This window comes from Dermochelys coriacea, chromosome 6 (assembly GCF_009764565.3).
Source record: "Dermochelys coriacea isolate rDerCor1 chromosome 6, rDerCor1.pri.v4, whole genome shotgun sequence".
In the NCBI taxonomy this organism is placed as follows: Eukaryota; Metazoa; Chordata; order Testudines; family Dermochelyidae; genus Dermochelys; species Dermochelys coriacea.
Genome location: NC_050073.1, coordinates 23,500,912 through 23,525,977, shown reverse-complemented (window position 1 = coordinate 23,525,977; position 25,066 = coordinate 23,500,912). Strand labels below are relative to the sequence as shown.

The 25,066-nt window shown below is 42.3% G+C and overlaps 1 protein-coding gene across 1 annotated transcript in view; it reads left to right on the top strand.

Annotated features, from left to right (window-relative positions):
- Positions 1-21,252: 21,252 nt before the first annotated feature.
- Positions 21,253-25,066, top strand: part of TMEM86A (transmembrane protein 86A) — a 45,454-nt gene continuing 41,640 nt past the window's right edge. The window contains exon 1 of the mRNA XM_038407170.2: positions 21,253-21,572. Within this exon, the coding sequence (XP_038263098.1) occupies positions 21,552-21,572 (21 nt within the window). The 5' untranslated portion in view covers positions 21,253-21,551. The remainder of the gene's footprint in view (positions 21,573-25,066) is intronic.

Genomic DNA, 25,066 nt, shown 5'->3' with positions numbered 1-25,066 from the left:
TTTTCAAATCAAGACTGGGTGCCTTTCTGGAAGATATGCACTAGTCAAACAAGTTATTGGAGTCCATACAGGAGCTGGTGGATGAAATTCTATTGCCTGTGTCATATAGGTGGTCAGACTAGATGATCTAATGTGCATTAAACATGGGAGTGGCTATGAGATTGAGTCCCTCTGTGTTTTTAGAATCATAAATAATCTCATCTTTTTTTAATCCACCAAACAAATACACTGATATCTTTTACATTTTGTTATTTTTGTGTTGGTGAATAACAGTGGGGTTATTAGAAGCAATACCAAATGCTTGGCATGATATTCATTTTGATCACACTTGATCAGTGGCAGGTAGTGCCAGCATCAGAGATATGATTTGCTTTTTTCCCCCAGTAGTATTTTGGCATTGGTCTCCTTTGGATCTCTGAGGAGCTAGGTAGATATTTATGCCCCAAAATGTGAAACCATTCAATGCTAACCAGAATGGACAGGAGTGTAGGAAGCAAAGGCCAGCCAATAGACATAATTAGTAGTTTTGAAACAATAAATTCAGAACTCAGGAAGCATGAAAACAAATTCATTATTGATTCAGTCCCTGGAATGTTTGATTCTATCTGTACCATACAGAGAATGTTATCAGCACCAAGGTTATGTTCCTTTTATATATATAACACAGACGATTTACGCTGTGGGGGAGGACAACAGCAGTAACTTGGTCATTGGACGATATCAGATCTATTTCACCTCTGTTCCCATCCTTTTTGTTCTATACCTCACCCCATCTCACAGTGTGATGAAATTTAGAGTTTTTAAATGAGGATTATTAGAGATTTAATTAGAGAGAAAGGACAGTCTTGTGGTGAAGGCTCTGGGTGGGATTCAGGAAGACCGGGGTCCCATTCCTGGCTCTGCCACTGATGTGTTACAGGAGGTAAGTTATCTAATCGCTGTGCCTTGGGTCCCCATCTTTAAAATGGGGTAACTTTTCCTTTGTATGTCTCACCTATTTAAATTGTAAAATCTTCATTGAAAGGACAGTCTTTTATTAGGGCCCAGAGCCACTAACTGTATTTAGGCATCTAACTCCCATCACTGGGCCTACGTGGTTGTGCCCATAGACACTATTGCAATACCAATAATAAGGCTTTATTTAATGTTGGTTAAACTGTTTTAGATTCTCAGGTGACAAAGGTTATGGTCAACATTTTTCCGCTTGTGTGTCTAAAGCTAGGCACCAAAATCCATATTTAACACTTAAAGAACTGGCCTAATTTTAAGAGGTGGTGAGAGCCCACAATTGAGCAGGTTGATTCATGATCCTCCTCAAAACTAAGCTGCTCCCTATAGATCTTAGCTTAGTTTAAAAGGGGAAGAGGGGATGGGATTAACAACCCCGGAATGTTTCTGTGCAGAGCTTTCCCCTGCCTCACTACCAGGTTTTTTGCAGGTGATCTCTGTCTGAGCCTCCATTTCAGCTGCTGTTGTTGGACTCCTCCTGTCAAGCCAGTTTTTACTGCTTTGCTCATGGATTCTTAAGGTCAGAAGTGAATATTATGATCATCCTCCTGCATGACACAAGTGAAAGAATTTCATCCAGTGAGTCCTGCTTCAAGGCAATAACTAACACCCCAGGAACATCACTTTTCTGCTAGAGCTACCCACAAGCCTTCACATGTGTCCCCTCCATTTCCTGTTCCAGGCATAATGGCCTCTCTACTGTCTGCTGGGCTTCCACCACTGTGGGAGATCTTGAGCTTCCTTCTTCTACTAGGATCTCTCTCTCCGTGTCATAAGGCCACCTCAGGCTACAAGATCCAGTGGCTTTTGTCCTCAGAGCGAGTAAAGTTGTCAGATCAATTGCAGGCCTGTCAGGGGAAACACATTCCCATCAGCCAGGCCCCTTTTTGGTGGGAAGGGGTGGGGTGGGGGGGAGTGTAGGGAGCAGGGCCGGCTCCAGCTTTTTTGCCGCCCCAAGCAGTAAAGAAAAAAAAAGAAAAAAAAAAAAGAAGCAGGACCTGCGGCCAGAGAGGGAGAGAAGGACCCGCAGCCGAACTGCTGCTGAAGACGCGAACGTGCCGCCCCTTTCTATTGGCCACCCCAGGCAGCTGCTTCCTTTGCTGGTTCGTGGAGCCAGCCCTGGTAGGGAGAGGTTGGACTGTGGGGGAAGCTGCAAGCTTTTTTGCCTTCAGCTTGGCTCACTGTGGCCAAGCATAGTCTATTCATTTATGTAAGACCAGAGCTAGCCTTGAGCTGTAGAGTCAAAGAAATAGAGACAAAGTCATTTTCAATAAGGACCTTTCATTGCCTACGAGTCAGGAAGAAAAGACTCTTTTGGCTGCTCTAATCTTTGTTGGATTTGAATCAGATTCTTTAAAAGAGCCAGCTGTCATGTACCCGTAGCACATGCATGTGGGAAATCTAGACTATGCCGTATTATTAAATCAAAAAAGCATTCTAGCCCTTTAACCCCAGAGTACTCTGTGCTTGTGCTATTGCTCTCACCTGCACCTGTGTATTAAGTGCATAATAAAGTAGCTTCTCTTGTGTGTCTGGCCAACCTGTTTCCGGAGCATCCAGTAAACGGCCATAGTGTTGGTCTGCTTTGTGTGAAATTCTCTTCTGCCAGCCCTTAGCAAGCCAGAGAATTTATGAAAGACAGACCGCACTGTGTTTTTTACATTGCTTCCTGTTCCCCTTAGGCTTTGTTTTTGCACACTCAGGAGCTTTCCTGCTGACTTAAGGCTTTTGTTACTTTTACCTCTATCTGCTAAGAATATTGCTGATTGTTCAGTTGCGGGTAACTGACAAAGGGGGTTGTGGAGTTAGTTTTACAGTAAAGTCTGGGACTGTCTCCATGAGGCTTTCAGCTGTTCCCATAGGAATAGTACAGGGAGAAAAGAAAAGAAAGCAGACGTTTCAGGTTCCAGTTGTTAATTTTTATTTTTTACTCATGCCTGTCACAGATCATTTTCCATAGTAACGGGTAGCTGTGACACCAGTATAGACGACCAATAGAGCCCAGCTCCAGTGTTCTCCTTTACTTCAGTAGTGTAGGCAAGCTCAGAATTGTGGGGCACCGGGGCAATGTCAGCACTAGGAAATGGTGGGGGGAAAGCCATTTTCAAACAAGCTGAATGTGAACACAGTGAGCTGGCTGGAGTTCGCCAGGCCCCGAAATATACTACAGTGAATTCCAAAAGCAGACTTTTACGTGCTTTCTGTTTCATGTTTTGACCAGCTTCAGCTAGCTATGTTCGAAGTTCACTGGGGTGCAGGGAGAAGGGGAAAATGGTGTTAAAAAAATTGCTTTAAAATATGGCTCCATTTCCTTAGTGCAGACAGGCCAACAGGCACCGAGAAAAGTAGTGGTTTGCCCAGGTCACACAGCAAGTAAGCAGCAAAGCTGGGAATAAAACCTACATCTCTGACTCCTAGTCCAGTGCCCTCTTCCCCAGGACATGCTGCCTTCCCTCTTCATCCTCTCAAAAGCTGTGCAGGCCACCACATCCTTCCTCCATCTGTCCTTATTGGAAATTCCTCCTTGAGTTGGGGCACCTCAAAAAGTTTAGTGGAACAGTTTGGCCAGGCATCCAAACCCTCTAGTGCTCACCTGAGCATCTTGAGTCTATAAAACAAGCTGGAAATCTCACAAGAATAGGCTCTCATGAGACTTCAGGCACCTCTGGTCTCTGCTGCAAGCCAGAAGTGAGTGTCTTGGAATGACCTCAGGAAAGGTTTGGTTTCAGTTCAGTTCCAAATGGGTGAAGATTTGAAGGTGAAAGAGCATGTTCACTTACCCGAATTGGTTCACCCTTGCTTAATTCCTTCATTATTCACTGTCCTGCAGTTCAATGGTGTGCCAAGCAAAACACCAGTCACTGCACTCTAGCATGCCAACTAATGAAGTTACAGGAACATGCCGAGTCCCAGGTTATTGGGAGCATTTAATTAACATGCTTAAATGCAGTATAAAAAGATAAAGACGCAGATTTATTGGATATGTACATCTACAGACACAACTCTTGCAAACTGTTTCTAGAGTCCTGGGTGTTGTGACTGTCCCTCATGAATAATTTCATTCCCCACTACTGCCCTCTTACTCTCCTCCCCCTTTATCTGTTATTAAGAATAATTTTATTTGCATTTATCTTTCATTTTACTTTTTATTTTGTTAATTATTCTTAAAGGGCCTGATACAAAGCCCACTGAAGTCAGTGGGAGTTTCTCAGGCCCATAGTGCCATTAGATGTACCCAGTGCTTTACAAAACTGAGGGTCAGAAAAAGAATGGAATGCCTGCCTAAGGGGCTTACAGACTAATGGCACAGATGGGTACAGTTGAGTACACATCAATATCAAAATGAACAAGCACCATGCAGATAAACACGGCATTGTTTGGTCACGGCAGCATGGAACAGATGATTGTTCAGAAGCTTCTTAGTGGAGGTGAGGGTACAGCAGTGTGGTTCAACCTATTTACCATTGTGGCCCACAGTATGTTATGTGGGCTGCATCCAATACTACCTGTATGGCCCTGAGAATGTCACATGGGCTGCAGCTCTGTGCTGATTGGCCCATGGGTTGAGAACCACTGGGGCAGAGAGATACATTGATTGGAAGAATGTTCCAGGGGTACGGTATGACGTGGAAAACAGTACAAAGCAGCGAGTAAGAGAGAAGAGCTATCTGCAATAAGGTTGCAGTAGTAAAAAAAGTAAAAAAAAATCCATGAAAACTGGTAGGAGTTTTACTTTGTTTTTAAAGCAAATTTGGTTTTTGACTAAATGAAATTTCTCACAAAAAGTGTTGGCTTTCTGCACATTTGGTTTTTGCCTTTTTGGTCAAAAAACAAACACCCAAATTTAGGTGTAGGGGTTGATGAAAAGTTGACATTTTCATTAAAATGTTCGGGGGGGGAGAGAGAGAGGGGAAAATAGCCATTTTTTGACAAGCTCTATCAGCAGTCAGGTTTGATGAAGAGGGGCAAGGAATGTAGAATCATAGAAACAGAGCTGGAAGGGACCTCAAGAGGTCATCTAGTCCAGAGGGCTGGACTAGATTGTAAAGTAGAGAAGGAAAGAAATTATTTTAATTTGCCTACCTTTTATCCTAGGTAGGTTGCATGGTTTAACAAGACAATATGCAACAGAACCAATTGAAATCTTTGGTTATTTGACTTATATTGTTCATGACTGTGAGGTGTGCGTTAGGGAGTACTTGGAAACTGAAGAGACATTTGAATTTATACAGCGAGGAGAGGGAATTCCAGAAGGTGGTCGAAGAAGTGGGAAAAGAAAGTATCTTGCTGGAGCTGTATGAATGGCCTGACATGTGGAGAGGTAGGAGATAGTGATGCTGGAAAGGAAGAGGTTACAGCAACAAATATGGGAGATAATTAGAGCGTGGACAAATGTTTGGGCAATGGGAGCTGTGAGGAAGGGACATGTTCTGGAGATGTTGTAGAGAAAGTAACAACAAGTCTGGCAAGAGCCAGAATCCAAAAAGGAAAGAACTGAGTCAAAGATTGCACCAAGACTGTGAGCTTGGGGGAAGTGGAAGGTTGATGTTGTCAGTAGTGACAGAGCACGAGAGGAGCAGGGCTTGGGAGGAAAATAATAAACTCAGTTTTAGGACGCAGCCATCCCTAGGCTGTGCTGTGGGCATGTTGCACTGCCCTTCATAGCCTACCATGGGAAGAACAATCTAGTGTAAAGGGATCATCTAGTGACAGAGCCAGTGGAACAGCTCATATGCCAACCCTGCTCCCAGGGTGCCAGTGCATGGGATGTGACTGGGGAAAAGGAACATATGTGGTTTATGTCTGTGCCCTGGCAAATCTCGGCTGTCAAAATGCTGCTGTAGGGGGCCACTGGCAGATAGTGTAAATTACAGCAGCCTTTGGTTTGCTCTGATTTACAATGGGGGATTGGCCTGGTGCACAGCTCACCCAGGATTAGGGAGCATAAAGACAGTTGAAGGCTTGAAGCCACCTTGTCCTCAGTTGTTTTGTGTGCTCACTCACAGCCAAAGATGTGGGCCAGAGAATTACGTCTGAGGTGGTAGCAGGACACCCAGGAGGAGATTTTGGGGAGAGAGAGAGAGAGAGGAGTATGTCTTGTCTGCAGAGCGTTGGCCAGTATAGCTACAGCAGCAGGACCCCCTATTGTGGATGCAGCATAAGAAGTTATTTTTTATTTTTTTTTATAGGGGCCCTATAAAGATAGCCAGCCAGTCAGGCAGCGGCACAGACAGCTGCAGCGGCACAGGAGCTAGCAAACAGAGCTCTAAACAGGGGAGTTTGAGTGGGAGTTCTGTTGGAGGAGAAGGTAGTTGTACTTGGTTTTGTATTTTTAGTATTTGTGTGTGTGTGTAGGGGCTTTGTGCTGGGAGAGCAGCTGAGCCCTGCTTAGGGGGTGGGGCTTCTGACTAGGGGCCCTATAAAGGTAGCCAGCCAGTCACGCAGTGGCACAGACAGCTGCAGCGGCACAGGAGGTAGCAAACAGAGCTCTAAACAGGGGAGTTTGGATTGTGGTGCTTGTTTGGGGTTTGCTTTTGCTGGGGGAGGGTGGTCTTCTTGGTGTGGCTTGTGTTTCCCAGATTAACAGGATTTAGGTGGGAAGGAGATGACAGATACAGAGGCAGCTGTGGGAGTGACTCCTGTAGTGAAAGACACATTGAGGATGACTGGATGTGGAAGCTGTGGTATGTATATGATCCTGGAGGGGGGAACCGGTAAGAGTTTTTTCTGCATGAAATGCCGTCTGATAGAGCTGATGGAGGAAAAGATCCGAGGTTTGGAGATGCAGGTGGAAAGTCTGGTTGAGTTTAGGAAGGGGTTTGAGCAGATGATGGAGCAAAGATATGAGGTATCTGAAGGGAAAAGCTCAGACTCACAGATGGAAGCAGGGCTGGGGAATTTTGAGGAGAGACTGGATGAGGAAAGTGGTCAGTGGAAACATGTGACTCAAAGAACCAGGCAGAGAAAAAGACGGGCTAGTGAAGGAGAAATAGAGCTTAGGAACAGGTTTGCAGAGTTGGAAAATGAAGATGGGGCTCAGCAGGTACTTGTTGAAGGTGGAAGGGTAAGGAAGAAGAGAAGAGAGGCTAGTCCTATAGGAAAAGCGGAAGAGGTCAAGGGAGACTACACCAAATATGAGCCCCAGGAGGATACAGGATGGGTTGAAGAAGATTGTAAGGGAAAATAGGAATGGAAAGAACTTGCAGCCAGAGGGAACAGGAGAGAGACTGGAGAATAGCACTGTCACCAGGAAGAGGCAGGTCTATGTGATCGGGGACTCTTTATTGAGAAGAATAGACAGGCCTGTAACTAGAGCTGATCCTGAGAATAGAAGGGTGTGCTGTCTTCCAGGTGCTAAGATACGGGATGTAGACCTGAGGTTGAAAAGGATCCTAAAGGGAGCGGGAAAGAATCCCCTAATTATCCTTCATGTGGGAACAAATGATATGGCTAGATTCTCGCTGGAAAGTATTAAGGGAGACTATGCTAGGCTGGGGAAGACACTTAAGGAAATTGAGGCTCAGGTGATCTTTAGTGGGATCCTTCCTGTTCCTAGAGAAGGGCAACAAAGGTGTGACAAGATTATGACTGTCAACAGATGGCTTAGGCAGTGGTGCTATAAGGAGGGCTTTGGGATTTATGGCCACTGGGAGGCATTCACGGACAGAGGTCAGTTCTCTCGGGATGGACTTCATCTGAGTAGGGAAGAAAATAGACTTCTAGGATCGAGGCTGACACAACTGATAAAGAGAGCTTTAAACTAGGAATTGGGGGGAGATGGATGGGAGATGTCCAGAAAATCTCCACGCCAGATTTTAGCATTGAGAGGGAAGAAGATGAAGTAAGAATGGATACAGCTGTGGGTAGGAGAATGTATATAAGGAGTGAGGGCGGTGTGGATACTAGTCTAATAGGTTATACTGGATGTAGAATGACTGTGCCTAATAGGGTACAAAATGTAAGCGAGGCCAAACAGCAAAAATTAAGATGTTTATACACCAATGCGAGGAGTCTAGGTAACAAAATGGAGGAACTAGAGCTACTGGTGCAGGAAGTGAAACCAGATATTATAGGGATAACAGAAACATGGTGGAATAGTAGTCATGACTGGACTACAGGTATTGAAGGGTATGTGCTCTTTAGGAAAGACAGAAACAAAGGTAAAGGGGGTGGAGTAGCATTGTATATCAATGATGAGGTAGAATGTAAAGAAATAAGAAGCGATGCAATGGATAAGACAGAGTCTGTCTGGGCAAAAATTACATTGGGGAAGAAAACTAGTAAAGCCTCTCCTACGATAGTGCTTGGGGTGTGCTATAGACCTCCGGGATCTAATTTGGATATGGATAAAGCCCTTTTTAATGTCTTTAATAAAGTAAAAAGAAAAGGAGTACTTGTGGCACCTTAGAGACTAACAAATTTATTAGAGCATAAGCTTTCGTGAGCTACAGCTCACTTCATCGGATGCATTTACATGCATTTAAATGCATCTGATGAAGTGAGCTGTAGCTCACGAAAGCTTATGCTCTAATAAATTTGTTAGTCTCTAAGGTGCCACAAATACTCCTTTTCTTTTTGCGAATACAGACTAACACGGCTGCTACTCTGAAACCTTTAATAAAGTAAATACTAATGGAAACTGCATGATCATGGGAGACTTTAACTTCCCAGATATAGACTGGAGGACCAGTGCTAGTAATAATAATAGGGCTCAGATTTTCCTAGATGCGATAGCTGATGGATTCCTTCATCAAGCAGTTGCTGAACCGACTAGAGGGGATGCCATTTTAGATTTAATTTTGGTGAGTAGTGAGGACCTCATAGAAGAAATGGTTGTAGGGGACAATCTTGGCTCAAGTGATCATGAGCTAATTCAGTTCAAACTAAATGGAAGGATTAACGAAAATAAATCTGCAACTAGGGTTTTTGATTTCAAAAGGGCTGACTTTCAAAAATTAAGGAAATTAGTTAGGGAAGTGGATTGGACTGAAGAACTTATGGATCTAAAGGTAGAGGAGGCCTGGGATTACTTTAAATCAAAACTGCAGAAGCTATCGGAAGCCTGTATCCCAAGAAAGGGGAAAAAATTCATAAGAAGGAGTTGTAGACCAAGCTGGATGAGCAAGCATCTTAGAGAGGTGATTAAGAAGAAGCAGAAAGCATACAGGGAGTGGAAGATGGGAGGGATCAGCAAGGAAAGCTACCTAGTTGAGGTCAGAACATGTAGGGATCAAGTGAGACAGGCTAAAAGTCGAGTAGAGTTGGACCTTGCAAAGGGAATTAAAACCAATAGTAAAAGGTTCTATAGCCATATAAATAAGAAGAAAACTAAGAAAGAAGAAGTGGGGCCGCTTAACACTGAGGATGGAGTGGAGGTTAAAGATAATCTAGGCATGGCCCAATATCTAAACAAATACTTTGCCTCAGTCTTTAATAAGGCTAAAGAGGATCTTGGGGATAATGGTAGCATGACAAATGGGAAGGAGGATATAGAGGTAGATATTACCATATCAGAGGTAGAAGCGAAACTGAAACAGCTTAATGGGACTAAATCGGGGGGCCCAGATAATCTTCATCCAAGAATATTAAAGGAATTGGCACCTGAAATTGCAAGCCCATTAGCAAGAATTTTTAATGAATCTGTAAACTCAGGAATAGTTCCAAATGATTGGAGAATTGCTAATATAGTTCCTATTTTTAAGAAAGGAAAAAAAAAGTGATCCAGGTAACTACAGGCCAGTTAGTTTGACATGTGTAGTATGCAAGGTCCTGGAAAAAATTTTGAAGGAGAAATTAGTTAAGGACACTGAAGTCAATGGTAAATGGGACAAAATACAACATGGTTTTACAAAAGGTAGATCGTGCCAAACCAACCTAATCTCCTTTTTTGAAAAAGTAACAGATTTTTTAGATAAAGGAAATGCAGTGGATCTAATTTACCTAGATTTCAGTAAGGCATTTGATACCGTGCCACATGGGGAATTATTAGTTAAATTGGAGAAGATGGGGATCAATATGAACATCAAAAGGTGGATAAGGAATTGGCTAAAGGGGAGACTGCAGCGGGTCCTACTGAAAGGCGAACTGTCAGGTTGGAGGGAGGTTACCAGTGGAGTTCCTCAGGGATCGGTTTTGGGACCAATCTTATTTAATCTTTTTATTACTGACCTCGGCACAAAAAGTGGGAGTGTGCTAATAAAGTTTGCAGATGATACAAAGCTGGGAGGTATTGCCAATTCGGAGAAGGATCGGGATATTGTACAGGAGGATCTGGATGACCTTGTAAACTGGAGTAATAGTAATAGGATGAAATTTAATAGTGAGAAGTGTAAGGTTATGCATTTAGGGATTAATAACAAGAATTTTAGCTATAAGTTGGGGACGCATCAATTAGAAGTAACGGAAGAGGAGAAGGACCTTGGAGTATTGGTTGATCATAGGATGACTATGAGCTGCCAATGTGATATGGCTGTGAAAAAAGCTAATGCGGTTTTGGGATGCATCAGGAGAGGCATTTCCAGTAGGGATAAGGAGGTTTTAGTACCGTTATTGAAGGCACTGGTGAGACCTCAGCTAGAATACTGTGTGCAGTTCTGGTCTCCCATGTTTAAAAAGGATGAATTCAAACTGGAGCAGGTACAGAGAAGGGCTACTAGGATAATCCAAGGAATGGAAAACTTGTCTTATGAAAGGAAACTTAAGGAGCTTGGCTTGTTTAGCCTAACTAAAAGAAGGTTGAGGGGAGATATGATTGCTCTCTATAAATATATCAGAGGGATAAATACAGGAGAGGGAGAGGAATTATTTAAGCTCAGCACCAATGTGGACACAAGAACAAATGGGTATAAACTGGCCACCAGGAAGTTTAGACTTGAAATCAGACGAAGGTTTTTAACCATCAGAGGAGTGAAGTTTTGGAATAGCCTTCCAAGGGAAGCAGTGCGGGGCAAAAGATCTATCTGGTTTTAAGATTCTACTCGATAAGTTTATGGAGGAGATGGTATGATGGGATAATGGGATTTTGGTAAGTAATTGATCTATAAATATTCAGGGTAAATAGGCCAAATCCCCTGAGATGGGATATTAGATGGATGGGATCTGAGTTACTATAGAAAATTCTTTCCTGGGTATCTGGCTGGTGAATCTTGCCCATATGCTCAGGGTTTAGCCGATTGCCATATTTGGGGTCGGGAAGGAATTTTCCTCCAGGGCAGATTGGAAGAGGCCCTGGAGGTTTTTCGCCTTCCTCTGTAGCATGGGGCATGGTTGACTTGAGGGAGGCTTCTCTGCTCCTTGAAGTCTTTGAACCATGATTTAAGGACTTCAATAGCTCAGACATGGGTGAGGTTTTTCATAGGAGTGGGTGGGTGAGATTCTGTGGCCTGCGCTGTGCAGGAGGTCGGACTAGATGATCAGAATGGTCCCTTCTGACCTTAGTATCTATGAATCTATTTTGCAGGCATAGCTAATCCACCTCCCTGACGTACATAAACGAAGCTGACACTCTTTTCTGTCGGCATGACCCAGGTAAGTCAAACAAGTATTGGCAATTTCCTCTAGGGTTGAGCCTTCACCAAATTGGTTACAAACCTAAGAATTTGCTCTCATCACCCCCTGATAACTTTCATTCCTGTAGGGAAGCTATCTCCCACATAAAGCCAGAGAACAATCCCTAACCCATAAATATTCATACAATATATATAAAGTTGATGGAATAGTCTTTGGTTAGTGCATGTTTCCACTCTGTTGGGAGCTATTCTCTGAATGCAAACTATTCTCTGAACACTGGTAAATAATAAATACATTTGCAAAAAAAACAGGATCAATTTGATCCTGAAAACAGAAAAAAAGGGCTAAATTCATCACATAATGTATTTTAAATGAATAGTTCAACCAGCTCTAGCTATCACTAAGTTCACAACATGTTTAAAGTAACATTTTTATCATGCTAATGAGAGCTGGTTGGGAAATTATTTTTTCCTTGTGAAAATTTTAGATTAAAAAATAGAAAAAACTAACTTTGTTTGATCAGAAACTGAAAATTTTAGACCAAGAGCCAAAAAAATTCAGTTTGACCCAAACATTGGTGAAAACGGGCATTTTCTTAAAAAAAACTCCATCAAGAAATATCTTGACAGATTTTTTTTGAACAGCTGTAATACCAACATTTTTGCCTGACCAATTCTGAATAAAAAATGCAAGATAATACTAATTAAAAATTAAGGTTTAATACAAGCCAAACTTAGTTGCATTGCATCAAACTTAGCTGTGTGTCTCAAAAAGGGGCCTGGAAATCCAAGCCTGAGAGGAAAAGTTGTCTGCCACTGCAAACGATGTTACTGCAACGAAAGGTTCTGATTCCACAATCTGATTATTTCCTTCTGTGCAGGGTCCTCAATGTTATATTGGTACCTAATATAGCAGGAAAATGGGGTTGCAAAGCACACTCCCAGTACTGCTCCCATGTCCCGAGAATGACCCTAAGGAATTGTTAATATTCCATTAGTAAGTGGGTAATGAGAATGTGTGCAATAAATGGCTCCTACAAATCAATGGAAATCGAGCTGGTATAAAATCTGTCTATTGCTTGTTGCTGCTGGTATATTTTTATGGGAAAATCTAATATATTGATTGGCTTTTTTTTTTGGTAGAATAGCTTGCATTAATGGCTTGGTTTGACCTCACAGTGGCCTGAAAAGTACCTGCACTCCAACATCAAGATTTTCAAAAGTATCTGATTTCAGATGCTGTAATTTTTGGGTGCCCAACTGAAGAGATCATAAAAGGGGACTGTAGTGGCATGGCTGGAGCAGCAACCTCTTGTGGACCTTCCGGAAGAAGTCTTGGTCTCTGGTGTCCACTGAGGTGGGCTTCAGCCCACCAGTTAATTGTCCCTTCAGTCCTATGTCCTTCTGCAGGAGTCGGAGGGGCTTAGCAAAAAGCAAAGGCTAACTCACTACTGGTTGGCCCACCAATACTCCCATGCAGGGCCTCTGCTGTTTCTTTCAAGCTTGGTTTCCAAACAGTCCCTTATTAGTGCATCACTTGGTCCTTAGAGTCTAGCTGCTCTGGGAATCAAGCCCATCTCCTCACATCTCTACAGGCAATGTTCCCTTCAGGCAGAGAGGCAGAGCTCTGTCCTCCTTCCTGGCTGGCCAGCCCTAAACTGAGCCAGGTTCTCTCCTTTTATTCCACTTCCAGGCTTGCCATTGGTTGCATATAGTGGGGATGAGGCTAACTGGGCCTACAGGCTCTTCTTAACCACTCCTCTCTGCCACATCATAGGGCCAGATTTTCAGAAATGCCCTGCACAAATCAGGCCCCCTGAAGGTGTCAAGCCAGACACCCAAAATCACCAGCTACTTTTGATAATCTTGAACTAAATAGTTCAGTCGCTTTGACAGCCAATGTATAACTTCTCAGTCTCAGTTTGTGTTTCCCCATCCAGTTCTTCTTGTGTTTATCGACTCTGAACCTCGGGAAGCATTGTTCTTCTGTGAGGACAAGAAAGGACTACCTTGGGCAGCACATTGTTTTGGGCTGATATCTGTTCCCTCTATGTATTCTCATTCCCTCTGTCCTTACAACTGCAGTTTGTTTCCTCTGAAGGCTCTGATGGATTCATGTGTCTGCATGATTCTGAGCAGATTTTTGCACAGTAGTTGTCCTGCTTTTATTCTGCTTTGCAACTTAAATGTTTAATTGCATGCAATCTTTGTTCTTGCATATTGCTTGTCTGAGACAAGCCCAGCTTTCCCCTGTTTGTCTTAGATGAGCAGTACAGCAGTTAACAGGACTTGTTGAGACTCATGTGGTAACTGAATCACTCGTGCACAGAACTCCCTACTATCTGTTGTAACTATAGATGCATTTTACACAGAGAAATGGGGCACAATTTTTTGAAGTTGTAGTCGATTCATCTTAGCTCCCCACTGGAGTATCAGTGGATTTATTTGGTATGGACTGGGTTTACTCAATTTATTTTAATTGGGAGATTTGCAATTCTTGTCAATCTCCACTGATTACTTACATGTCTGTATTTGATTTTGAAGAATAATACAAATATATGTGGTTTAAAAACTTAGATTTGTGAACCACTTCTGGGCTGGAAAAGTAAAAAAAAGTGACTCACCCTTAATATTTTTTGGGGGAGAGGGATAGCTACTGGAACAAAATCTAATTAGTAAACCTGCAGTCTTGATCAGGTTCAGTTGTATTTATGTGATGGACTCTAATCTTACATATAAAGATAAAGTTTTTAACACTCATGGCTGTGAAGAAAACCTTCTAAATGTGAGCAGTTAGTTACCTTCCTGAATCTGTAGACAGCCTAAAGCATTGGTGTGAACTTGCATTGTCCCCCATTCATTTTGTCATTGTGTTAACTCTGAGTCTACACATGGCACACTATGTTTCAGTTTTAACTATTTCACTTTGATCATTTTAGCAGTTGGAATGGGGAAGAGGATGAGAGTACAGCTTATGGGGTGGAAACTGGGAAAGAAGAAAGGAGGAGAGATATAGGCAAGGAAGAGGGAGAGAAACAAAAAAGGGAAGAAAACAGCAGTGGTTCTAAAGATGAGCATATTTTCTCATTGAGTAATGCTGAAGTGATAAGAAGTTACTGAACATATAATAGATATGGGTAACTAAGGGCCTGACAATTACCTGTGTGGAGCTCATAGCAGGATCAGGGTCCAAATGTTTAGTTACTTCCTAGGGTCATAGTCTACTCTTGAGCCCATTCACATTGTCATCATGGGAGTTCTGCTGAAGTGAGATGAGGTAATTTCCAGATTTCTCTGGGCTTTGAAAAAAAATTGGTACAAGGAGGAATAGCTTATAGTTGCCCTCTAAAGGAGAAAGTACTAGATTTCTTTGTATAAATTATATATGATTGGGTAGAAAAAACAGAATATGTGCATATTGGTTGGTATAGAAACCGAAAAGAGTGTCATTGAACTCAAATGGAGATGGATATAATTGAAAACAAAGATTTTCTATAATATTTTCTTGGATATTTATCCAAGAAATCTCACAGGCCCTGGCATATGAAAGTAGTCTGGATTTCAGTAACAAAGTGCTCCAATAATGAATATGAGAAGTCAGGAAGGAGCAGATCAAGGAATGCATGACAGATGATTCTTTAAATAAAGCATCTCTAGTACTTACTAGATCACACATCTGTTTTTGCTTTCCTCAACGGTTTTGTTCCCAGGCACTTTAGCATTAATAATAGATTTGAAAGTCTAAAACAGAATGTACACCCCTGGCTATATTATCAGAAAACATAGCTTGTTCTAGCTGATCTTGGGGCTGCAAACTAGGAAAGCTTATGGGATTTCCATGTTCTCAGAGGCACCTGGAGATCAGAGGTCTTTTGCTACTGCTTTATCCTGTAACTGGGACAATAGACACCACTGGATAGAAAGCATTTAGATTGCTGCTAAGAATTCAGTTACATAAATATTTCTAGCACTTCATATTACTAAGATAGCCATTGTAATGTAAACCAATACATAAGCTCTTTGGGAAGGGATCGTCCTTTTGTTCTGGGTTTGTGAAACACCTAGTATAAGGGGCCCTGGTCCACGAGTGGAGCTCCGAGTGCTATGGTAATACAAATAATAGCATACTCTGAGGCTGACATGCACCATCATGGGCCTTATCCATTGAAGTACTTTCATTGACTTCATAGTCCTTTGGATTAGGCTCTGAGTGCATGTAATTGGGAACCACCATTGACTATTTAGCCAAGAGAGACTAGCTCTCGGGTCAGTGCTACCTGGATCCACTGACTTCCCCTGCATAGGAGGCCACCAAGGGGGAAAATATGGAAGGAAAAACTTCATTATCAGACCAAAAACCAAATTCTTAAGAGGTAGTTTCTCTCTCTTTTCATAACCCACAGACATTGTTCACCAAAGCCATTTCCGTACTGTTTCACACACAAAAATCCCTGAAGTTCTGTTTTGCAAACCCTGACCCAGTAAGTGTATGATCACATGACTATTATTGAACTCTGTTCATGCTTACTGTGAGCATGTTTTTAAAGAAAAAAAAAATCAAAACTGCAATAAATTTCCTATTAACAAATTCCCTAAAGCTCTACTTTAAACAAAATGTTTGTTTTCATGTGGCTCATCACAATCTCTCCTGCATCAGTCAGAAAAGTAATCCTAAACTAGAGGGAGGAATCCAGTTCCTGCAACAACAACTAAAAAGATACTCCCACATTCCAAGAACAAGTTTATCAGCTCATCAGCTCATTGCATCCTGTATTTCTTTTCTTTCCTTCACATACCAGCCAAAGTGACTCCAATGGTTGCCTGATATACTGTTTCTCCAAATGGAGGGTGTTTGTGTGAGGATCTGTTCTGTGAGTGTTTTCATTATGATAAGCAGAGAATTTTAGTCTGTGTTCCAAACCATGATTTCCAGCATTGTACCGGACTTAGGAGGAATACTCATTTTATATTATCACTTTAGAAATAGACATTAAAGTGTTGGGAATAATGTATTAGCTGTAATGAAACTGGTGTGCTATTAATAATGTTGGGAAACAGTATAGTTTCATCTTATATTTAGATTTTAAGCTCTTTGCAGCCGGAATCATGATTTCATTGTACCTGGCACAATACTTCCCTGATCAGGACTTCTAGGCAACAACCCATAACAAATTATTAATAATAGCTTGTGCAGGAAATGATCTTAAGATGATATGCCTGACCCATTGTACTCAATTCAACCAGATCATATAGTGCCTTGTGCTAAATGAGATTAATTTTCAAAGTACCTCCCTGGGATTGGGTAGCCAAGACATTTCCACAATGTTCCCCATCACTTGTAGTATGTTTCTTTGAGCTAGTTACTAAAATAATAAACCCATGTTACAGTTTATACTATTACAAAGAACTATATTGAGTATCTGTATGAATGGAGCAATACAAGATTTGCTGGATCTGTCTTTAGCCACAGTTAATATCCAACAAGATAAAAACCTCACAAGAAACAATTAAAAGATGTACAAATGGTGACCATAGGAGGCCCTTTGAGTGTCTTACAACAATAAAAGCCAATACCAAAATGCACAAAAATTTGAATATATACACCCTACTGTGCTGGGTAAGTAAAGGCTCAAACAAACAGATGAGTTTGGCTAAGAATCAAGGGCCAGATTTTTGACATTCCCAGTAGGCATCTATCTGCATCTTTAGGCATCTAAAAACCTTTAAGAATCTGGTCCCTAGTTCTGCTCCTTTTAAGAGGATAGCAAGATTCCCTTTGACTTCAGTGGGGCTGGATTCAGCCTTAATTGTGCATTGCTGTATATTGCAAAGAAATTTCTTCCTGATCTCCCTTCAGTTAGTGCCCTGAAGAATGAGATTTGATTGCATTTACCTGAATATATAGCAACACTTATCAAATTAACTAGCCTAATTAAAAATCTAGCTAAAGTATTCAACTGCCTGACCACCCTTTGTAGCAGTGAAATCTGTGTGTGATTTCATGCTGTGTGGAAAAGCATTTCTTCTTGTTTACTTGATATTTACCTGTTACTAATTTCATTGCAGAGACATTTTGTTCTCGTAGTACATTTCAGTTCATTCTCTCTACTTACAGAGCCCATCTCTAATTGGTAGATAATGCCAGGTGATATTGGAAGGGCATATTCATGGTTCTGTAGAAAGGAATGAAAAATTTCTCAGTTATATCATGGGCTGGTGGGCAAAATGCTGCCCTCAGTCCTTCATTGATGTCAGTGGGTTTGCATAAATGTAACTGAGAACAGAATTTGGCCCTGAACAGCAAATTTACGTGCTGACCTTCTGCCCTCAGTTATACCTTTGCAAACATCTTATAGTGTTTGCACTGGTTTGATGTGAAGATGGTTTTAGGTCAATGTGGTAGTCTAGATAATAAAAAACACCCAGACTCCCATTCAGCAATGCATGTAAGCACATGAGTATTTAGTCCTTATTAAGCAAAGCACTTAAACAAATTTGTGTTGCCCATAAAACAACTTTCTCCAGTATGTACTTGTGTCAAAAAAGTAGCATCAGTGCTGAGCTGAGGCTACATGTAGTGAGAATCTGTTGATATGGGTTTGTTCCTGGCATTTAGAAAGTGAATATCAAACACTAAAGAGCCAGAGACTAGCTGGGAAGAATAGACACAGTCACATACCCAACATAAACAGCATCAAAAGACCCTTGTCTCTTTACTAAATAAATAAGACTGAAGGAAGAGGGGGACTGGTTGTGAATTAAGAAGTTGGAGGAGAGAGGGAGGGGAAATGGGATGCTACTACGAGTGGCTATGAAACTTCAGTCAGAGTGAAGAGAAAAGAAACTAGGACCACAGAGATATGTAGGCAGGGTAGAAGTGGGGATTATAGAGAAAGAATAGGGTGCATGAAAGGCATGTGGGAATTCATGTAGAAGGTGGATGTATGAGTAAAGAAGGGAAGAGGCCAGGATGGTGTTTTCTGGAAGATCACCATCGGTGATCTACACTATGGATGTAGAAGCCCTCTACACCAACATTTCACACAAAGATGGACTACAAGCTATCAGGAACAGTATCCCCGATAATGTAACGGCAAACCTGACCTTTGTGACTTTGACCTCACCCACAACTATATCACATTTGGGGACAATATATACATTCAAGTCAGCAGCACTGCTATGGGTACCAGCATGGCCCCACAGTATGCTAACATTTTTATGGCTGACTTAGAACAACGCTTCCTTAGCTCTCGCCCCCTAATGCCCCTACTCTACTTGCGCGACATTGATGACATCTTCATCATCTGGACCCATGGCAAAGAAGCCCTTGAGGAATTCCACCATGATTTCAACAATTTCCATCCCACCATCAACCTCAGCCTAGACCAATCCACACAATCGGTCCATTTCCTGGACACTACTGTGCTAATAAGCGATGGTCACATAAACATCACCTTATACCAGAAACCTACTGACTGCTATGCTTACCTACATGCCTCCAGCTTCCATCCAGGACACACCACACAATCCATTGTCTACAGCCAAGCTCTATGATACAACCGCATTTGCTCCAATCCCTCAGACAGAGACAAACACCTACAAGATCTCTAGCAAGCATTCTTAAAACTACAGTACCCACCTGCTGAAGTGAAAAAACAGATTGACAGATCCAGAAGAGTACCCAGAAATCACCTACTACAGGACAGGCCCAACAAAGAAAATAACAGAACGCCACTAGCCGTCACCTTAAGCCCCCAACTAAAACCTCTCCAGTGCATCATCAAAGATTTACAACCTATCCTGAAAATGATCCCTCACTCTCACAGATCTTGGGAGACACACCAGTCCTCACTTACAGACAACCCCCCAACCTGAAGCAAATACACTCCAGCACCACACACCACACAACAAAACACTACCCCAGGAACCTACCTTGCAACAAAGCCCAATGCCAACTCTGTCCACATATTTATTCAAGTGACACCATCATAGAATATCAGGGTTGGGAGGGACCTCAGGAGGTCATCTAGTCCAACCCCCTGCTCAAAGCAGGACCAATCCCCAACTAAATCATCCCAGCCAGGGCTAGGACCTAATCACATTAGCCACGCCATCAGGGGCTCGTTCACCTGCGCATCTACCAATGTGATATATGCCATCATGTGCCAGCAATGCCCCTCTGCCATGTACATTGGCCAAACCAGACAGTCTCTATGCAAAAGAATAAATGGACACAAATCTGACATCAGGAATCATAACATTCAAAAACTGGTAGGAGAACACTTCAACCTCTCTGGCCACTCAGTAAAAGATTTAAGGGTGGCAATTTTGCAACAGAAAAGCTTCAAAAACAGACTCCAGCGAGAAACTGCTGAACTTGAATTAATATGCAAACTAGATACCAATAACTTGGGTTTGAATAGAGCCTGTGGAGTGGCTGGGTCATTACACATATTGAATCTATTTCCCTAAGTTAAGTATCCTCACGCCTTCTTGTCAACAGTCTAAATGGGCCATCCTGATTATCACTACAAAAGTTTTTTTCTCCTGCTGATAAAAGCTCATCTTAACTAATTAGCCTTTTACAGTTTGTATGGCAACTTCCACTTTCTCTGTATGTGTGTGTGTATATATATCTTCTTAGTGTATGTTCCATTCTATGCACCCGATGAAGTGGGCTGTAGCCCACGAAAGCTTATGCTCTCATAAATTTGTTAGTCGCTAAGGTGCCACAAGTACTCCTGTTCTTATATTTAGATTGTAACCTCTTCAGTCCTCTCATGGCCTTCCTAATCTGTAGTTTGCCTAGCATATGTTTGGTGCATATAATAAGAAATGAAAACTTATTGATGGGCATATATCTATTGTGTAATTCAGTTGGTGGTCTGACATATAATGATTGATGGTGTTATTTTAATATTTTGATGAAAACAAAAGGAGTACTTGTGGCACCTTAGAGACTAACAAATTTATTTGAGCATAAGCTTTCGTGAGCTACCGCTCACTTCATCGGATGCATGAAGTGAGCGGTAGCTCACGAAAGCTTATGCTCAAATAAATTTGTTAGTCTCTAAGGTGCCACAAGTACTCCTTTTGTTTTTGCGAATACAGACTAACACGGCTGCTACTCTGAAACCTAGTATTTTGATGGTGTTATTTTAATTGATGGTGTTATTTTAATATTTTCCACTATGGTTTACTTGAAAGGATTCACATGAGTCCCATTTTATATATATAAAGATTGGTAAACTATAAGCAGTTTGGAGAGTATGGCAAAAACTGAGAAGATCTGGATCTACTTTTTTGTTGCCATGTAGCAACTAGATGTGCCATATTCCAGAAGACTTTGGCACACTAGTAGCAGGTGGGTGAGCCCTTTAGGAAGTGGAATTTGGGAGTCGGTGCACAAAAACAACAGGGTCCATCAGAATCCATGTCTAGAATAAGTTTTTTGCAGCACTAGGTTTCCAAGATGTGCTGGATTCTAGAATTTTTTGGCACATAAGTAGCAGCTGGACATTTTCTTTATTTGGGAGCTGGATCGTGAAAATCAGCAGGCTTTTCTGGAAGGATCTGATTTTTACTCGCATCTATTTGTGAGTGTATGTGTTTATGCATGTGTCTGTAAGTGTACCCATGTTTTGGTGTGCGAGTACGTGTGTGCATTTAAAACTACCGTGGACATCAGGCGGACAGGAGGGGAGGGAGGGAAGTGGAAAACTGCCAGCCTATTCCTCTCCCCTTACGAGCTGAGTCTATTGAGCTGCAGGTTGTGAGCCTAGAGAGGAAGGCAGAGGGAGGGGCGACTGAGACAGAGCTGGCTGGTGTCACACCCCCAGCTCCATTCCCTTCAGCTCATTAGCTCCGGCCTTTATGATGTCATTGCGTTCTAAAAAAGAACCCAGAAAACAATCGGCACTGAGAGAAACAGATACATTTTCTGATCCTATTTAAAGGGAAAGCGCCAGGCACCGGGACCCAGCCGCAGAGCCGGAGTCAGGGACTGCCGTTCAGCTTGAAGCCTACCGAGTAGACATGGTGTCGCCGGTCACAGTGGTGAGTGCACACGGGGCTTTGCATGGATTGGAGACGAAACCGGAACAGTAACAATGAAAAACCCAACTTTTTTTTTTTTTTTTTTTTTTTTGAAAGGGGAACCTGTATACATGGGACGGAGTGTGGGTGACGAGGACTGGCCCCATGCTGGGCTTGCGTTCAGGATCGCTGCCCCCACCAGGGACCGGAGTAATGCGTTGCGGCTGCTGCCTTGGGTTGTTAAATCCGATTCTCCATCAGCTTGTTGGCTCTGGGGAGAGGGAGGGAGGTAGTAACAGGGGGCCAGAATCTGATTCCTCAGGCTCAAGGCTACCATCTTCTCCAGCCTGTGCCTTCCTCTGCTGGGATGTGGGGGGAGAACTAATGCCAGGGGAAAGGGGGGGAGGAATCCTACGAAAAAGTGCATCGGCTGAAAACACCGTGCACGTGACCGGGAAGCGTGACTTTGTTGATTTCTCTGGTCTCACCGGTTGGACGCTGTCTGAGTGATGGGGAAGGAGAGCCCTGCTCGGTCAGCCCCCTCTCCCTCGCCCAGCAGCCTGAGCGGAGCCTCCCCCTGGTTTCTCTAAGGAGCAGCAGGCACTATCCTATTGCTATTCGTGGTATGTTTGCAGAAAGAAAAGGAGTACTTGTGGCACCTTAGAGACTAACAAATTTATTAGAGCATAAGCTTTCGTGAGCTACAGCTCACTTCATCGGATGCACTGTGATTTATGTGCCCGGGCGCGGGTCTGTCAATATCCCTGTGCGCATTGCACATCTGGGAACCTCTGTGCTGTGTGCGCTGTATGCCCGTGTGGGAGGGATGAGCAATGTGCATGGACCAGCTCTCTAGCAGCGTGCCTGGGTGTGCATCGTAGGTGTAATACAGCCTTGTCCACTCACCAGGATAGAGGGATCCTCTGGGGAGTTAAGGAAAAAAAAAAGTTAGTGTCCTTCCTTCACATTATAATAATTTATCCCAATGCATTCTGTTCTTCCTCTCGCCATTCAGTCTGGATCAGTAGCCGCAATAGTGGTGGTGGAAGAGGGGGATAATCCCTAGCCTCTGTGCCTGGCTAATTATCATGACAATTTTGCAAGGCTGTCATTATATTTGTGGCTGGCCGTATGTTTATGCTGTTCCAGTACTACAAAAAATATCTCTGTAGGCCCAGTTAAAGTAGATAAAATATTCAGAAAACACTTGGTATTAGCCAGAAATGCCCACCAATATTTTAAAATACTCCGGGTATTGTTTTTCATGCAGCATTCAGACCAGCAGTGAAAAGCAAGGTACTTAGTGTACCAGATAAATTTCCAGTTATACAGGTATCAGTATAAATTATCAGTACAACATCCATTGGAGATGGTATCACATCCCCCTTTCATAATGGAATATTCTATTTTACTGCACTTTGGTTCCTGTAGGATAATTTTAAAAACACTGCATAGGTGAAAGACCTTTTTTCCCTAAAAAAATAAATCACTGTTAAATTTCAGTGTTTATTAACATTAAAGTATATTGTTCATAGGGGATCATGACTGCACTATAAATTCTATACACTGATATATCCTAAACATCATATGTTTGTCTGGCCTTTTGGCAGCGGACAGGGAGGGAAGCAAAGAACAGATTGCAACTTCACCTCCTGTTAAAATAGGAAAGAAAATGAACAATTATGTACATGGCAATGTAGATTTTAAATAGAAATACAAATATTGCTAGGAATGGACAAAATTCTTACACCCATGAAATTAAGAGCAAAATTTGACCAGAATGTGTAAAAAAAAAAAAAAAAAAAAAAAAAAAAAAAAAAAAATTCTGAAAAACATTTCAAGGTCTACAGTTGTAACTGGGTATTGCCCATCTTGTTATTTATTACTAGCAGAAGCCAGTATTAAGATGCCTAATTGTAATTTTCTCTTTACATTTTCTTTTGGCAGAGTCAGTGTCCTCAAAGTATGCCTGGACCTGAAACACTGCTTGCAATTTTGCCAGACAGGATTGATGTATCTGTTCCTTTTGCCACCTGAGTAATTTCAGGGGGTGAAAATTCTCTCTCTCCTGCTGAACATGATTCATAAGGGCTCAGGACGGAGGGAAAAAATATGTTGTAGCTGTTGTAGGTAACTTTCCTTGCTGCCTTCACTGTATTCAGAAATCTTGTGTATTCCATCAGACAGGGTTGCTGTAATAGATCTGCTCTTTTCTGCCTTTCTGCTGAGATTCTCCCGTTCCTTTCCATTGATGTGGGAACCTTCTCTAAGTAAAATTGAGTTTCAGTTGTTTTAGTGATCAGCTTCTCTCCCGCTCCCCCCCCCCCCGGTGGTCTGCTCCCCGTTTTTTTTCTCTGGACCCCTCAGTTATATCAATATTCCTAGCTCTGCCTTGGTTTTCCAAGTCTCTTCGAGCTTTCCTGTTACCCAGGATGCTCTTTTTTGGTAAATCCTTTCAGAAAGAGACCATTTTGCTTATAAGTTTCCTGTGGACTTTTGCCTTCACTTCTATGTCCATTTGTAGTTCTCATCTGCAGACTCAATTGTCCAGATTATCAGATTTCTGGCTTGACAGAACCTCTGCTTCTTCCTCCTCAGAGATTAGTGAGGGCTGTATTGCCCCAAGTTCCGCTCTAATATTACTCTTTCCCAGCAGTAGCTGCTCCAGATGGAGTTAGCCAGCTAAGTGCAGGCAACTCTTCTCTTCTTCCTTCACCAAGCCAGAAGCAGCACCATGGCCTTTTTTTTTTTTTAATTATTATTATTGAGGCTTTCATCCTGTAAACTTATCAGAATTTTTGTCTTTGAGACTCGGTCCCCCTCTTCCTCTTGTCACAAGGCATCTTGGGACTTTATGCACACATTCATTGGTGCACTCAGTATCATAAGATATATCCCTACATGTGCATGTGTATATATCTTCCACTACCTTGCCTTAATTTAAATAGACAACCCCACATTTACCCTTACACTAATATACTAACACAAATAGTCACATAGATACTAAGGTCAGAAGGGACCATTCTGATCATCTAGTCCGACTTCCTGCACAACGCAGGCCACAGAATCTCACCCACCCACTCCTTCGAAAAACCTCACCTATGTCTGAGCTATTGAAGTCCTCAAATCGTGGTTTAAAGACTTCACGGAGCAGAGAATCCTCCCACAAGTGACCCGTGCCCCATGCCACAGAGGAAGGCGAAAAACCTCCAGGGCCTCTCCAATCTGCCCTGGAGGAAAATTCCTTCCCGACCCCAAATATGGCGATCAGCTAAATCCTGAGCATATGGGCAAGATTCACCAGCCAGATACTACAGAAAATTCTTTCCTGGGTAACTCAGATCCCATCCATCTAATATCCCATCTCAAGGGATTAGGCCTATTTACACTGAATATTTAAAGATCAGTTAATTACCAAAATCACATTATCCCATCATACCATCTTCTCCATAAGTAGCATCTCCTCCATACTCCTCCTCGAGTAGAATCTTAAAGCCAGATAGATCTTTTGCCCC